Source organism: Coccinella septempunctata, chromosome 3 (assembly GCF_907165205.1).
Source record: "Coccinella septempunctata chromosome 3, icCocSept1.1, whole genome shotgun sequence".
Classification (NCBI taxonomy): domain Eukaryota; kingdom Metazoa; phylum Arthropoda; class Insecta; order Coleoptera; family Coccinellidae; genus Coccinella; species Coccinella septempunctata.
In genome coordinates, this window is record NC_058191.1 from 9,069,083 (window position 1) to 9,087,207 (window position 18,125).

The 18,125-nt window shown below is 34.0% G+C and overlaps 2 protein-coding genes across 2 annotated transcripts; both read left to right on the forward strand.

The window, feature by feature from the left end:
• The first annotated feature begins 5,753 nt into the window (after positions 1-5,753).
• On the forward strand, positions 5,754-15,964 carry LOC123309934 (polyphosphoinositide phosphatase). The gene is made up of 8 exons (XM_044893244.1): positions 5,754-6,018; positions 6,068-6,281; positions 6,353-6,560; positions 6,640-7,133; positions 7,610-8,279; positions 13,063-13,623; positions 15,471-15,653; positions 15,712-15,964. The coding sequence occupies exons 1-8, from the start codon at positions 5,944-5,946 to the stop codon at positions 15,947-15,949; spliced, it is 2,643 nt and encodes an 880-aa protein (XP_044749179.1). The 5' UTR covers positions 5,754-5,943; the 3' UTR covers positions 15,950-15,964.
• Positions 15,965-17,116: 1,152 nt separating this feature from the next.
• Positions 17,117-17,874, forward strand: LOC123309284 (ubiquitin-60S ribosomal protein L40). The gene is made up of 2 exons (XM_044892318.1): positions 17,117-17,174; positions 17,280-17,874. Exon 2 carries the CDS (start codon positions 17,291-17,293, stop codon positions 17,675-17,677), a length of 387 nt encoding a protein of 128 aa, XP_044748253.1. The 5' UTR covers positions 17,117-17,174; positions 17,280-17,290; the 3' UTR covers positions 17,678-17,874.
• The last annotated feature ends 251 nt before the right edge of the window (positions 17,875-18,125 follow it).

Here is an 18,125-nt window from a genome sequence, read left to right on the forward strand (position 1 = left end):
TTGCATTCTTTTACATTTTTACCGGTTGATCTGTAGTTGAAAAGAACGTGAATCATTTAGGCTCGGTTGCTCAGTTTAGGATTAAGCCGAGATTTAAGTTGATCCTAGATTATCTTGACAGAATTGAAGGGAAATATCAAAATTAATCATGGATCAATTTTAATACCGAACTGAGCAACCTGGCTTTATAGCCATGTTTTGCTGATAAATTACCAATATTTCTATGCTATCAAATTTTTCGACATTATTCATCTTTTCCTGTCCAGAACGAAACAAAATTTTCCTTTTCCCTGAAATTCACAATATTTCACTAATGTGCGGACCTTGAATTTGATATCTGCGGAATTTATACTTCATTAAATCAATATTCTACTGCTTGAAACATCTATCTCTCTATCTATAATAGAGTACGGCGAAGAAGTTATCGTTCCGAAGATATTTCGAATTATTTCGTTTCAAACAAGTTTGTTTTGCTCTATTCTGTTTTTATCGGTCAATAATAAACCATCTCAAATAAACAAGGTTTGTATATTTCAATTTTATCCTATAGTTCCGAAAAAAAAACAATTCCCAACAATTGTTGAAAACATACATCATCGATACAGTTTTTGTACGAGGATGTATTGATATCTAGTTAGCCTAGACCAGTTCCATGCATAAAAATAAATATTGCGAAGATATGCTTAATACCTTTGGCGATTAATGTCCTTCGTATGCCACCGTGAAAAATTGGACTGCAAGCTTCAAAAGGGGTAAATTTTCCATTGAAGATGATGACCAATCGGGAAGGCCAGTTTCTGTCAGTCCCCGAAAATATTGATGCAGTTCATAACATGATTTTATCAGACCGTCGAATTGGACTAAAACGGATATCTGAAGCACTGAATATTTCATACGAACGCGTTCACGTCAATTTGGACATGAGAAAAATTGCTGCAAAATGGATCCCGAAATGTTTGAATGTTGACCAAAAGCGTGCCAGGATAAAAGCTTCGCGTTCGATCTGTGCTCGATTTGAAAACGATGCAGACTTCTTAAACCGAATTGTTACTATGTATGAGACTTGGGTACATTTCTAAGATCCAGAAACTAAGCAACAATCGATTGAATGGCGGCACTCTGGTTCTCCAAGACCTAAGAAGTTTCGTGTCCAAAAATCTGCTGGAAAAGTTCTTGCCTCAGTTTTTTGGGATTACCATGGAGTAATCATGATTGATTTTTGAGATGAGGGTAGAAGAATAACCAGAGATTACTATTCGACATTACTGAACACTCAATGGGAAAAAATTAAAGAGAAAAGACGCGGAAAGCTATCCAAAGGTGTTTTGTTTTTGCAGGACAACGCCGCTGCACACAAAATCTCATGTTGCGATGCAAAAAATTCGTGATTTAGGGTTAGGGGGTTATTCTCCAGATTTGGCTCCATCCGACAATCATCTCTTTCTTCAACTGAAAAAAAGTTCGTAAATTTTCTTCCAATGAGGAGGTTATAAAAGCTTTGGATATCTGGTTTGCAGAGCAAGAAGAAACATTTTTTTAAAGGTCTAGAGACGTACAGGTTCACTGTAATAAATGTATCCAAAAAAAGAGGAGAATATGTTGAGTAATAAAATATTTTGACATTGAAATTTTGTTTGGTTCTATAGTAGGCTAAGAATTTTTCAATATATCCTCGTAATTGAAATGGAACCATATGAGAATATTTTATGGAAGGTAGAGGCTATTGTGTTATCCGAGATGAAGAGAAAATCTAAAATATTTTCAAGTTTCTATCACTTCCGGATGTTACGGAATTGCGTCTCAGATCTCAGAAATGGTTCATGCGTTGCTCTCCTAATTTCACCAAGAGGAATAGATCTGAAAAGGTGCTTCACTTAGTGTTTAGATAGTTTTTCATAACTTGAAACTAACCTGAATGCATTTCTGACTCGTTGTTGACAGTCCTCTTCGACAGTCATGCTGCATATTTTTTAGCCAAAATATAGAAATCTATGGGTGTTAGATCGGGTGAACGTGGGGGCCAGAGATGAGGACCACAATTTTCCAACCACCGGCCTCCAAAAGTATTCACAAAATATACATAGGTACCTACCTATGTATGTACGTGTTATATGAATGTGCACCATCTTGTTGCAACCATAAATTCTGAGTATTAGCGGCTCAATTCTTTGAGTCATTACTCTGATTTTCTGTTTCCTAAATGTTACTATTCTAATTAACAAAAGCAACACTTCAAGTTACTTAACTTTTACTTTTCAATTTTAGATTTTAAAGGACGGCTGTGTTTTTGTTACGTATTTACTTCGAATTAATTATAGATTATTTTGCTATTCTTATTCATCCCATTGACTTTGGGAATGAACATGGGAGTTTCATTTGGCGCTTCAGGGGAGAATTCACGATTGAAAATTTGCAGTATGTCCGCAGAGGCGTATCTGTCCGCCTAGGAGCATCTGTCCGCATAGGCGTATCAATGGGCTTGCTAGTAAATATGAACATCAAGAGTTGTGTTCTCCGTGTTCCCTCCAATTAGCATTGGTTCAGTGAAGTCATGTTACTAAAAGTAGGTAGTATGTGAGTCTTTAGTTCTATTGATCATTCGATATGGGGTAGCTGTATGGGGTGGGTTGTTCAACATATATTCCAAGATCTTGAATACTATTTTTGAGTATTCAAAATAAGAAAAATATATATTGTGTGAAACACACGTTTGGAAACACTGTTTTTCGTATTTTGCTCATTACGAAAACTAATGCTGTTCCTAATATCATCGAGGTCGCATGATCAAAATTCGATGGGGAATCCAAAAAATGTGATGAATTTTATTTATATTATATCTTTTGTAAGTAGTTCTCCGTATAATTTTGGGTTAGGTTAAGAAAGAATGACACCTTATTTCGAATATTTCTTCATTTTGTTTAACAAATATGCGGTACAATTTGTCATTTTGTGAATGATATTTTAATGGAGAATTCTCTTCGAACTGAAAAAATTCAACCATTTCAAAAACAGTTGACATTTTGATACACATTGAAAGATTCAAATAAGGAAGTGAAAACTACTACCAATAGATTTCCTATAGGAAACAATTTAGGTATTGAGTTTAATTCTTCATTTGAGGATTGGAAGTTAAAATAATCGTCAATTGGCGAGCATAAACTGAAACGAAAATCTGTATTTTTTTTTCATTTGTGGTTTTCTCGCATCTTTTTCAAAATATTCATAGATTAAATTTTGATTCCCATTTATCGACGGAATAAATGCATACCTACATTATAACTGGTAGTTATCAGCGTGATGGCATATGTTCTTTATCTATGACCTGCTACATGTTTCAATTTCTAATCAAACGCAATTCCCGGTTAATATCTGTTTATAAACACCTTTCAAACCGAGGCCTTCTATTTCCTTGTTTTAAGTCTTTCATATGGCCATGGGTCCTTGAAGGTGCATGCATATGCATGCATATGCATGCTCCAATTATATAATAATAATAATATATAATAAATGGAAATCTGAGATGTAAAATTACAAAAGTTTCGTTTCGACACATGCTGCAATCATTGAACAACCCTTAAGATATTCCAGATTTTCAGTTAAGATTACCTAAGTTAAATTCGTAAATATACGCACAAATGTTCCAATTTCAGTTATAAACTCATGTTATGACTATCTTTATATGATATTATATCAAAAATCAATATAAGAAGAGTTAAAAAGATTGACATTTTGTAACAACTCGGCAACCGAATTAGGATGTTCTGAAATGATCTAGAAACTCTTGGAAGGCCAAAAGAGCAAAAAACAAAAAAGGCTAAAATAATCAGAAACACGTGGGGTGAAAATATTTTTTAACTTTTATAACCCCTTTATTCGATCAAAAAGAAGTACTGCAGAAAAAATGTTTCCAACTCATGTTTAAGGAGGTGTCTTTTCTGTGGCTACAAGTCAAGCAGTCGACTCTATAGAGAAAGGGAAAGAGTCTCTTGTCTCTGGTCGACTTCTTACGTTCTTAAACTTGTTAGAAAATCAACTACTTAAACTTAAGTGCGCTTGTTGCTAGGAACAATTTTCATTTTCACAGATGTATTTAACCGAAAATGATCTCAAACGATCATTATTGATGGAGAATTCGTGGTCGAATTTAATTCTATCCAGAGACGAGGCCCCTGAATCTGAAACGGTATAATTGTCTCATCTGACACTTCAAAATTGACCAATGAAATCTACCTGCTTCTGTACGACAATGACCCAAGAGCAGTGACTTAGTTATTAGCACAGAACATAAACATCAAGAGAATGGTAACTCCCGTGCTAATCTTCTTGTCCGTGTTTTTTGTCTGCAACACTAGCGCTGAAACAGCGTACTGTGGAACTACCTTCTTTTTGCCCGTGCGCAAAGATTATAATCTTTGCCCGTGCGGCTTCCGCTTCCTCCCGTCCGGACCTTACTAGCAGGAGGCGAGAGATTCAAATCGACGAGGACGCATTGAAAGAGCGCCGAATCAGAGAAATAATGAAAAATTCGAGAAAAATTTTGAGTGTTATAGGAAAATAAAGGATGAAAATAAACTTTTATGATTTCTTGTATTTCTTTTCCTGATGGTACTCAGAAAAAGTAATGAAATTAGGAACAGGAAGGTTTTTCTTCTTTTATTCTCCCTATTCAACTTAAAATTTCTCTCGAATGTTTCATTATTTCTCTAATTCGGCCATCCTTCAATGCGTGCCCGTAATTTGAAACAGCACCTCGAGTTATTTTGCAGGGGTGGAAAAATGGCTAATGCTAGTACATATTGCAAGTCAAAACAAGTTTTGTTTCTTATGTTTCCTCTTATCTCACGTTGTCCAACAAAGTATTATAATTATTATTTGGAGAAGTTATATTGGGATTATTGTCTGGGTTTCTGAATAGAAATATTGATTCCGAAAAAACGATTTTTCTTCGCGAGAGTTTTCTGCTAAGTTCAATTGACTATTTAGAAATACAACTTCATAATTTTCATACTTCCAAATGAATGCTTTTTTTTCATCTGCAGAACTTGTTCCATGAGCTGAAACATATTTATGTCTCTTGAGATTTCAGTATGAGGAATACCTATATCATAACATGGAATTGAAATACTTTAAATAGAAACTTCACAAATTCTGTATATGCTACCTCAACTTCATTAGCTAGGTTTAATTCAAGAAAGAATCTGTGAAATAATAGGATTTTGTGTCTAGGTACAGTGGATCACCAATATCCTCGCTCGATTTTATTCCACAATTCATCCCTTTTAAATGAAGTATTTCCAAAGAATGTTTATCTTTCTTTACGAAACATAAATCAGTCAATTCACTTCCGATAATTTCGATAAATATCTTGATTTTCTAGAAAAACTCTGTTAGGCCGTATAATCTCGAAAAGAGTACTGACAAACGTCAAAGTTTGTTTACATTTCGAATTTTATGGTTAAGGATTTGCCGATTGCGTATTTCTGTGTTGCCAAGGAAAGCGACACTAGCGCTCTAACAGCGTACGCTTGCAACTCGTGGTCCAAAATTATCTGAATGAGTTCACCGCCTGGTTATTAGTTCCCTGCCCAAAAAACAGTTGAGGTGCCTGCATTTAGGCTATGGAGGGTACAGACCCCTCCAGAATTTAGGCCCTGACTATTTGGGTCAAGAATTAGAGAGAAAAGGAAATAATTCTAATGTTCTGTGGTGAGAACCTTGAACTCGAAATCAGCTGTTCAAAGTTGTCAATTTGACAATCATAAGTAAACATAAACAAATTTGGTTATTTTATGCAGTGATAATAATAATAACAGCTATTATTCGTGTTCTGTGATAACTAGTCCACCAAAGATTAAAGAGAACTCCCTAATTTTTGCTAGTCTACTTTCATTAATACCGTTTGAATGTTTGAATAGAAAAGTGAATTTCTGAAATTCGAAAAAAATGAAGAAGACAAATCTACGCTTTCATCCTATCATTAGTTGCATACAAAAAATAGCATTATATGAAACCAAATCAGTATGTACTCCTTGATTATTTTGATTCTAGTCTAATTGAATAATTCCAGAAATTTTATCTTGTGGGTTCCAACAACACTCAAACAAGGTTTAGAGTTATTAAGATTGATCGAATGGAACCAAAAGAACTTGTAGTTTATGATGATAAAGTAGAATATACTGCACAGGAAATTCATAATTTAATCAACATGATTCTAGCAGGAAATAGAAATAGTACATCTACCAAAGGTTCTCCCAAAATAATTTCAGCCTTTGGAATAGCAGGTATGATGTCCTTCACCAGAAATATATACAGCTAACAGAGCGTAGATGATTAGAATTACCTTATGTTTCAGGCTTCATCAGATTTTTAGAAGGTTATTATATTGTTTTGATTACAAAACGCAGAAAAGTTGCTGTTGTTGGGATGCATACTTTATATAAAATAGAAGATACTAACATGATATACATTCCACATGAATCTATTAGGATTGTACATCCTGAAGAACCAAGATATGTCAAGATGTTTCAGAGCATCGATCTAGCTAGTAATTTCTATTTTAGGTGATTGCATGCTCCATCATATATCATTTATATCAAGAGCAACAACTTAACTGAATCCTAAACATACAATTTATTTCAGTTATAGTTATGACCTTACTCACAGCCTACAGCATAACCTTGCAACTCCAAAGCAGTTTATACCTAATAATATTTCGAATGAAAGCTCTAATAATACCCAAGAGGAGCAAAAGACTAAATTTAATATAACATTGGATTCTAACGATGGTATAGAAACCTATGGTATTCGTACTAGACCATATAGGAAATTTGTATGGAACAATCATCTATTGAATTTGGTGGAAGCTGAACTTCATCCAGATTGGCTGCTATATATAATCCATGGATTCATTGGCCAATCAACAATCAATGTGTTTGGTAGAGCAATTTATGTGACCTTGATTGCTCGTAGATCTTGCAGATATGCTGGAACCAGATTTTTGAAAAGAGGAGCCAATTTTCAGGGTGATGTAGCTAATGAGGTTGAAACCGAACAAATGGTACATGATTCAGGAGTGTCATCATTGACAGATGGTCACTTCACATCTTTTGTACAGATGAGAGGATCAATTCCAGGTCTGTATTTCTAAAATATTAACTTGATTTTGAAAAATTATTATCCGCTCATTGCTTCTCAAATCACATTTATAGCTTTTATTCCATTTAGAGAAATGATATTTTATAATCTGAAATGGGTGAAGGAAAATGGAGAATAAAAGGTTGTAGAAAAATGATGTTATATAATATAATACTAATTTTCATTCACTCAATAGAATTTACACATAAATTAACAAGCTTTTGAAATATAAGCAAAAAGAAATTACCGAAGCTATAGTTTTCCATTAAATCATTTCAGTTTCTTAAATATTACACACCGTCAATTAATGGCCCGCATTGTGCAAGACAGTGACACTTGTGAAACTGAAATGAGTGTGGGAAAGTAGATAAAAATGCGTGGCAGTAGGAAAATAACCATTTTTATTGCTGTAGTGTTTTTTTAGTTTTTAATCAAATAAATAATACATGACAGTATGACTAATATTTTGCTCAAGGTCACTGGAAGCAAGAAATGGGGAAAATGGTGGCCAAACCTGCTATAACTCTAGATCTTCCAGACCCATTTGCAGAAACTGCAGCCATACATTTCAATGAACTCTTCAGTAGATATGGATCTCCTATAATTGTATTGAACTTGGTAAAACAGAAAGAACGAAAACCACAAGAGAGTTTATTGAGTGAAGTTTTAAGTAATGCTATAAAATATCTGAACCAATTCCTGTCAGTGGAAAACCAAATTATATACAAAACCTTCGACATGGCAAGGAAAAATAAAGGCACCGCAAATGTTATGAAATATTTGGCAGATATAGCCACCAATGCAGTTACGAAAACAGGCATATTCCACAATCAACAAAAATATTATTCACAGAAACCAAACACTGTGGTGGGACTTCACAAAGAGAACGATTTTGTGAGTTTACAAACCGGAATAATAAGAACGAATTGTGTGGATTGCTTAGATAGAACCAATACTGCTCAGTTCGCCATAGGAAAGTGCGTTTTGGGTTATCAACTTTGCGCTCTGGGTATTTTGGATTCACCCAAACTTGAATTCGATACTGACTGTGTAAGGATGTTAGAATGTTTATATGAAGATCATGGCGACACTCTTGCACTTCAATACGGTGGATCTCAGTTAGTTCACAGGATTAAAACGTACAGGTAAGAAAATGGTTTTGAATTTACCCAGAGATTTTGATACCTCTGTATAATCTTCTAAATATATCATTCATAATTCAAAAAGAAATCGATAAGTAAGAAAATATTTCGACATTTATTTTCAACACTCCTAAAAATAATTTTCTGAAAATATAATGTCATTTCTTGAGTTGGGTCAAATGAACAATTTTTACGGATAAAGGATGAGAGCCTCTACAGTTCCGCTTCGAAGGATGGATTAGATCAAAAGAATTTTAGATAGCCTTATACAGGAATAGTTCAAAGATCCGTATTATACGCCTGGACACAATAGCCCCACGGTAATGCCGACTGCCCTGCTCACAGGGACAACTTTTCCGATATTCTGATGCACCTCACAGTTTAAGTGGATGCACTGCCTTAAAAGGGGTCTACACCGTTATAGTGGTCATTACAAAAAGAGAAAATGAATATCTTACGTCAGAAACCACTAATTTATATGGGGTTTTCATTACAATTCAATTCAATCAGTTCGTCACCTCGAAAAGTCAGAAATTTCCTTTTTCATCTAATGGAAAAAAAATTAAAACTTGTTTTCATTGAAGAACAATTATTCATTCATGTTATTAACTTTCCGAGGTGCAATTATCCCTTCTATGAAATTTTACATGAAAAAAATTCTCGAAAAGTCTCGCCATTTGCTACAATTCGTATCCTGATGAAATTGAAAAAAGACGTTCGTTAAATTCTGCCACATTTTCGACGAGAGTGAAAACTGTTGAATTATTCGTAACTTCTACTTTTCTTTCAAATGTTCCGGTACCATCCCACAGGTAGTCTTTCCCCCTTCACGCCTTAAACGAATGGCGAGAAAGTCCCGTGGTATAAACTCCTCTTGATTTAGTCCTTTTGATCCGATCCGTACGATGTGGAACTGCAGTCGCAGCCTTAGGCTCTATTTTCATGTATTTATTCCTTTCATAATAGCAAAAGTGTAAATTTCCCTTCCAGACCTTTTTGTTTAGGACAGTTTAGGAGTCCAAGAATCGCTTTTCAATTGTATTGTGTTGTGATACTTTAGAATTATTCGTTGAAATTGCTGATCAAAATCTACATAAAATTTTTTCAAGACAGACACCTTTTGTGCAATTAAATTAAATAAGCAAATTGAATGCTTGAATGACGAATTTTTCAATTTATGAATACCCGAAGTTTCCACCATGCTATTTCGGTATTATACCTGACTGCCGACTACAACTGCGGTAGACATCTTTATAGAAATCTCAGTCCAAGATCATCCCTCACTTGGTTATTACCATACAGATTACATATAGGAAGTGTCTTTTTTACATCAAAAGAGTTCATTATTGTCCCCAACAGCTCCATATTTGCTTTCTCAAAACACTGTATTATACTGAATCCTGAATCTCCACTGATTTACCAACATAAAATAATATCATCAACAGAAAAAAGATTCCTGAGGTACAGTGTGTCCTAGTTAGAGTGTCCCTATACCCTATCATAGAAACTAAAGGAGCTAGAAGAAAAAATTAAATACAGAACTTGTCTGTAATCGATTGAGCTTTTATTTTTTATAACCCACCTTAATACAGGGTGTTCCGTTTTTTCCCTATTGGTATCAACTTTCTTATTTTAAATGGAACACCCTGTATATTATTGAATTTTTGAATTCCTTATCAAATAACTTTGGTATGGCAACCATGGTCCTATACTATAGCACCGATTCTGAGATATTCTACTTTTTCCTGAATTTTTGACAGCTGTAGGTGCTCTATTAAATAGCTGATATGAGGTTTCTAATGGATGAATCAAAACCAAATTTTGCCTAGCTCTTGTCAACATATTGGATCATACGTTGCATCTCTATTTTTAGCTTCAAAAATTGAAGTTAAAAATTCAAATAGAAGTTCAATCAGAACTTAATTTTTTCAAATGTCAACCTATATTTTTTTCTTGTTCATCATGTAGTGCTGGTTGAAATAAGCAAAAACTGTATCCAACCTTTTTCTGTAAAGTGAATACTTTCAGAAATATGGACGAAAAAGTGCATTTTCTCGGAAGAACCAACGATACACTATTCAACAAGGGTTCTCCCACCTAAGAGATTTATATTTTTTTTGTTAGGTATTCCTCACCTTATTACAAAAATAATAGTACTTACGTTTGTTTAGCTCCCGTTATCAAAATAAAAGACATGCGTGAATTGTCCATGTTCGCACTTCTGTACCCTACAATACTTTATAAAATAAACAAACTATTGAAACAAGTTCAGTTTCTGGCAGCATTGAATGATTTTGAAAAAGAAGCCTGGTTGTCCTTTGTAGAAGTGACCAAAAATATTCTTGGCAATCACAAATCTCCGCAATATGTAAATATCGTCAAAACGATGTTACAGGCTCATCAAAAAATGGGATGCAACATGTCCCACCTAAGAGATTTATATTTTTTTTTGTTAGGTATTCCTCACCTTATTACAAAAATAATAGTACTTACGTTTGTTTAGCTCCCGTTATCAAAATAAAAGACATGCGTGAATTGTCCATGTTCGCACTTCTGTACCCTACGATACTTTATAAAATAAACAAACTATTGAAACAAGTTCGGTTTCTGGCAGCATTGAATGACTTTGAAAAAGAAGCCTGGTTGTCCTTTGTAGAAGTGACCAAAAATTTTCTTGGCAATCACAAATCTCCGCAATATGTAAATATCGTCAAAACGATGTTACAGGCTCATCAAAAAATGAGATGCAACATGTCCTTAAAGCCTGTTTGCAACAGCCGAAAATTCTCTAGAGAATTCTCTACAAAATTCTCGCAAGAAAACGGCAGAGATTATTTTGTATGCAACTGAACAGAGAATTCTACCGAAAGTGCGTATGCAATGGTATATAATTCACGGCGCATGAATTTTCGAGCAAATTCTCTAGAGAATTCTCGGCTGTTGCAATCGGGCTTAAAAATACACTTTTTGCAATCACATATTAATTTCTTTCCACAAAATATGGGAGCCGTAAGTGACGAGCATGGAGAGCGATTCCATCAAGACATCGCGTCATTCGAAAAACGCTACCAAGGCAAAGGGGAACCCTCTATGCTTGCTGATTATTGTTGGTCCATCGTTAGAGAAATACTGGAGTCGTCCTACAGCAGAAAAGACAAAAGATCTAAGCGATCGGAATCTTTTACACCATTGCAAATATTATAATGCATTGTTTTTGTTAAAAATCATGAATATAATTATTAAAAAACAACAAGAGCTAACTTCCACTTTTTATTTATCGTGCGTTTATACCTTGGCTACGAAGATTCAAAATATATATATTTTCCTTAGGTGGGAGAACAAAGCTATAATTTTGTCGATCAGTGATAATTATTAATTAGTGTTGCTGCTGTATAGTTTGCTTTGATTTTTTTGATGAATTTTATTAACTAGATGGACTAATGAAACACAAAAAGACTTTTTTTCTCATAATCAGTACTCGATCCAAATAAAATTAAATTATTTCAATTTTAAAGGGAGACTCAACTAACAGATACATTTTTCTCAAAATAATCAAGTAGTTGTCTGACAACACAAAAAAACACTCAAAAAAATACAATTGAAGTGCTAGTTTCCATAGTCACCATATTCTATTAGCTTAATTAATTAATTATATCGTTGGTACTTACAGAAAAATGTACTTTTTCGTCCATATTTCTGAAACTATTTACTTTACAGAAAAAGTTTGAATACATTTTTGCTCATTTTAACCTGCTCTACATGATGAACAAGAAAAAAATATAGGTTGCCATTTGAAAAAATCAAGTTTTGATTGAACTTCTATTTGAATTTCAATTTTAATTTTTGAAGACCCTGTATATCAGATTGCTAAAAATAGAGATGTAACTTATAATCCAATATGTTGGCAAGAGCTGGGCAAAACTTGGTTTTCATACGTTCATTAAAAAACTTGTATAAGCTATTTTAGTGAGCACCTACAGCTGTCAAAATTTTAGGAAAAAGTCGAATATCTCAGAATCGGTGCTATATAGGACCATGGTTGTCATGCCAAAGTTACCTTAAAATTTTACAAGGAATTCAATGCAATAATATACAGGGTGTTCCATTTAAAATAAGAAAGTTGATACCAACAGGGAAAAAACGGAGCACCCCGTATTATTGTGGGTTGTACAAAATAAAAGCTCAATTGATTACAGACAAGTTTTGTATTCAACTTTTTCTTCTAGCTCCTTTAGTTTCCATAATAAGGTATAGGGACACTTTAAATAGGACACCCTCTACATAGCGCCTGGTTGCCAGTTATCAATTACACAAAAGATAAGTCAATGCGAAGTGTAGGGAATGGACCAATAAACGTCCGCTTCGTGGTCGACCTATCTCAGAGTGGAGGATAAATGTAGCACATCCATACAACATTACATGAATTGGGAGTAGCAAAATGGCGAAATATAATCTTGCCCAAGCAGTTAAAGAAGAAGAAACTCCTATTGATCAATTAGTATCACGCTGCAAAAGCCTTCATTAATTTTCATATTTTGCATTATTGGCTACACACACAGACCAACTGAGATTCAGAAATTGATAATATGCAAGAGCTCCTCTCAAAAAAACATTATTTCATGGAAACTTTTCGAATCATCTCATTTCTATAATTGGCAATTGGGATGTTTATGAGGTTTCACTGTCATCAAAGTGTTTTATTCAATTTATGCTATGATACTTGTTGTAATTCATAAACTTTTACTACTATTGATGCATTTGAAGCAAACACACTGAATTTTTGTAGAAAAACAGCTCCATGGACATCCCAAGGCAATGACATCATGCAAACCTTGAGTCGTTATTATAGCAATACATTCTCTGATGCTGAAAAACAAAACACAATTAACATTTTCCTCGGTATCTTTATACCAGAAGAAAATAAGCCACAAATATGGGAATATCAAAATGACTATTACTTCCATCATAAGCCCAACGTTTATACAAATAAATCACTCAGTCAGTGGTGGGACGAGGATGTTGTAAATTGCTTGCCATATTCCTTCAACGATGCAACAAAATCTTGTTACGAAATCATACAAGTACACTCTAAAGATGTGGAAATGATAGATGCCTATGTTGACTATCATCGACCAAACGAATTGAGTGTTATGAGCGAAGTCTTCGCTTTTCAAATAAGTCATTCCTTCAGGGATTTCCTCCCGAATTTCACTACAGATTATAGTCCGTTCAGTATAAGAATTAGACCAGTTAGAAAAAGAGATGATGTTTCTGTTAAAGGTAATATGATGAAGAATCCATCTGTCTCTGGTCAGAGTTCAACAAGCTCCACAGCTTCAAGCACAAGGTAATTACTCTCATAATTCTCAGTTCTCTATAAGGATTATACAGGGTGAAGGGAATTGGAGGTGATACTTCAAAGGGGTTACTTCAGGTCATTTGCAATAAATTGGGTCTTAAAAACAAATTACATATGTATATGATTTTCACAAAAATGAATTTTCAAACCACGACATGTATTTCGCTATCACAATAGCATTTTCAGGTATGTGAAGGTAAACTAGGCTAAACTAAAACAGTTTATCCTCTCCCACCTGAAGATGCTATTGTGACAGCGAAGTGTGTCATGGTTTAAAAAAGTCATTTTTGTTTTTAGTTCCAATTATAGATTTTCATCGAGTATCGACCTCATCATTTCGTAATTGTGCCCATTGAATCATTATTCAAGAAAGGTTTTTGACTTCTTAAGAAATTTCCACCTTATTTCCAAGAACTGTTTAGAGTTGAGTACCCTTCAGTTCTCACAATATCAATTGGTTCCAGAACAAACGCAGAAGTTTCTTAAAAAGTGAAAAATCCATAATATCTTTTTATTTTCTCTTTTTATTGATTTATGAAGATAGGAATACAAACAGGTGTTCCAACAAAAAAAAAGTATTTCTATCCATTTCAGCTTGTTGGAAATGACCTCTAATAACACCTTACTTGAAATCAAATTTATACAAATGTATATAAAAATTGTTTTTCCTTGTCCTCTAGCATTGAATTATCTCTATTATTGAAAACACTTACCGGCAAAAAAACTCGGCAACCTAAAATTTTGCTGAAGTTCCTTGTACAAGAACTTTCGAAATTTTTCATCGATTTCAATTGTCCACGCCAAATTGTAGAAAAATTCTTTCGTATTGAAACAAGCTCCTGAAAAGTTTTCTAAGAATGTTGATAGCTTATTTATACAGGGTAAAAAACATTGTATTTGTAATCCAATTTCTTAACACCCTGTGGAACATTTCGGGAAATTTGTAGAGTTATGCGCTCAGTTTTCAGTTTATTACAAAGACCATCCTTTTCGCCATCTTTCAGTTTTTATTTCACCTTTATATCTTGATTTCTTTTGAAGGTAAACGTATTTAAAAAAAATAATAATATTTATCGGTAATTTGAAACAAACAGAAAAACATAATTGGCATTTTTCAATATTTCGATGCCCACCTCTAGCGGAAATAACTACTATATGCAGTCTTGCATCGTCGTGCATTAATGAAGTCATTTCCAACCAATGGAACATAGGGAATAACAGTTTCCTAAAGAACGTCTTTTTTGTAACATTGAGCATTAAGAGCTCCGTTTTCAATAAATAATAATTCGTCACGTGCTGCTCTTGATACACCGGCCCATACCATAAACAGAACCTCCTTGATATGAGACTCCTTCAGACATAGTGCAATCGGCAAACCTCTCATTGCTTTTATTATATGTTTCTTCAAAAGAAATCGAGATATCAAGGTGAATTAAAAACTGACAGATGTCGAAAAGGATGGTCTTTGTAATAAACTGAGCACTGAGCGTAAACTCTACAAATTTCCCGAACTGTTTCACAGGGTGTTAAAAAAATGTACTACAAATACATTTTTTTTTCACCCTTTATGAATAAACTATCACCATTTTTAGAAAACTTTTATGGTGTTTGTTTCAATACAAAAAAATTTATCTACAATTTGGCGCAGAAACAATTTGAATCGATGAAAAATTACGAAAGTTCTTAGACAACGAACTTCAGGAAAATTTTAGTAGGCCGAGTTTTTTTGCCCGTGAGTGTAGTTTAAAAATGAATTATTCAGAAAATGCTTTTGCTAGCATCTTGAGCGTTCAGAACCAAAGATAAGAATTCTTCTAAAACAAATGTTGCTTCAGTTCTAGTGAAGATGAATCAGCAACTGATGACGATGGTTTCCATATAATCGATTGCTCAATGTCAGGTTCAAAAGTATCTGACTCTCAGCCCATAACATTCAAATCCTTATTTCCAACGATGAAAGAAGTATATGGAACAGAACTGATTGAACCAAAAAAACAAGATCTGATGGCTTATAAACGGTTTGTGTTTGTGAGTGCATCGAGAATATTCGCAAATAATGTCCAATTGAATTTCCAGATATGTTTTAATTGGTAAAAAGGCCAATGGGACCGCTGTTAAGAATTTCACTCCTGTAGCGTTCAATTTGAGACCCTATACATCATCGAAAGATTCTTCAATGAGTGTTAGTCCACCTAAAGTAAAGATGGAATCCATACAAATTTATGAAAGGTACATAACCACAGGATTCACTGGAGGGTTCAATCCAAAAAAGTCTGATATGGAATTGTATAAAAAATACACTATGTATAAATAAATATTATAAACTTTTTGTGTGTCTATCATTATGTATCATTTTTATCTCTATAAACTTCATGCAGAATATTACAGTTTATGACTGTGTAATGCTAAAAAAATTAATCTCTGAAAAATAACCAAAAACTTCTGCAAACATTCTAAAAATACAAACTTATAGTCAAAGAGCTAGCAATAAAAATCGTCAAGGGTTTTATATATTGGACCCTTTAAGATTGATTAGTATTGAGGGTCTACTGAGGTAGCACCCACTCTCAAGGTCAGGTAGTGGAAAACCTGGCGGCGACGCACTTAGATGTAGTATTTAGATTACAACGTGCTCTACAAGTATTCTGGTTTAATTGAAATTTGCCAGTGAACTAGTTTATCATTGGAAAATGATCTGACTCACATAAGTTGCCACCATAACGATGTCAGTGCGAGAGTTTTGTAATGGCTGAAAATGCATTTACTCTCATCATTCACTGTTGGGTTGAAATTAACAGTGGTGTGCCTAAGGTGGGGTAAAGATACAGTAATGGTGAGTTTATGCAGGGTTACTGAGAACACATGCTACTAATAACACGTGCACACCATCCTCCACGATGGTGTGCACGTGTTTGCTATATGCCCATGAGATTGTCACCATTCTTAGGTATTTGTTCTTAGTTACTCGTTACTCCTGCATAAACTCACCATAGTAAATCCTACATAGAACATAAGTGGTTTTCCGAACTCGCACAAGCTCATAGAGCTTGTCAGCTCATTGTATAAAGGTGGGCTTTATACAATGATATTATCCATAGGTATTGGGATTGGCATAGGCTAATTATAAATAATAATTTTGGCATTGAGTATTGAATACTCATTAGTATTGGATACCTTCATTATAAAAAACGCATGTTATCAAAACTACACAGGGTAATTATTTATAACTTATAACTAAAACAACCGTATTAGATCAGCAATCCGTTGAGGAAATTATTAAGAACTAAAAGGATCGTGGTAGGTGTTAGATCAGTGAAAAAAATCGTATTCGCACCAAAGCTGGGTGATAACGAGAAGTTACCGAGTAACCGAGACGATGTTATCTGTATTTTGCGACAATTACTTCATAAATATGTAAATAGATGGCAGCACATAAAGTGTGGAGGGTTTCATTTCATTCCTAACCTCATTTCTCATTTCACATTTCACTCATTTCAGTTTGCATTTAAGGTTATCAATTAGGTTCTGTTTTCTCGCAGGTAAGTTTTTACGTTTAAATTTATGGAAAAATTAGATTGTTTTATAAAGAGTCTTCAATGTTCAACCTGACGACAACACATTGACAAAATAATTTCTTGTTGCAGAAATCGTCACAATGCAAATTTTTGTGAAAACCCTTACGGGTAAGACAATCACTCTAGAGGTCGAGCCATCAGATACGATAGAAAATGTAAAAGCTAAAATTCAAGACAAAGAGGGCATTCCTCCGGATCAGCAACGTTTGATCTTTGCTGGTAAACAACTGGAAGATGGACGAACCCTTTCTGATTATAACATCCAAAAGGAATCTACTCTTCATTTGGTGTTACGTCTTCGTGGTGGTATTATTGAACCTTCTCTTCGACTGCTAGCTCAGAAGTACAACTGCGACAAGATGATCTGCCGTAAGTGTTATGCAAGATTACATCCTCGAGCAACCAACTGCAGAAAGACTAAATGCGGACACACCAACAATCTCCGCCCCAAGAAGAAACTGAAATAAGCTCTAATTTCAATGAACATTGTGAATTGTGAATTAAAATTCCAATTAAAATGTATTTGTTATATTTAACTTATCCTTGTAATATCTTGTACATTACAGTTCACATGTGAGATTCATATACTCGTACAACAAATAAAAGAATAAAAATTTCAGACGAGTACAATGTACTGACCATAGATTATACACATACTCAGTAATTTGTGGTTTATATCTCCTAATTTGCTAAACTTCCTTTTGAATTGGTTTATGAATAAGATACAACATTCAACAGATATTTCAGTTTAAATTTTTTTGATGTTTAATGATGAATATTATAAGGATCGCTCTGGTGCGCTTTATTCTATCATATTGTTCAGTAATGTAATATCAATATCTGGATTGATATAATACGATTTCATTTATAGTCTGATTTGATCTTAATCATTATTTCTCCTATCAACAGGATAAA

What these genes read in the sequence shown, in the direction of transcription:
- LOC123309284 (XM_044892318.1), top strand. Translation starts at nt 17,291, where the DNA reads ATGCAAATTTTTGTGAAAACCCTTACGGGTAAGACAATCACTCTAGAG.
- LOC123309934 (XM_044893244.1), top strand. Translation starts at nt 5,944, where the DNA reads ATGAAGAAGACAAATCTACGCTTTCATCCTATCATTAGTTGCATACAA. An exon ending in GCTAGTAATTTCTATTTTAG is followed by an intron (nt 6,561 to 6,639) that starts GTGATTGCATGC and finishes AATTTATTTCAG; the next exon opens with TTATAGTTATGACCTTACTC. An exon ending in TCCACAGCTTCAAGCACAAG is followed by an intron (nt 13,624 to 15,470) that starts GTAATTACTCTC and finishes ATGTTGCTTCAG; the next exon opens with TTCTAGTGAAGATGAATCAG.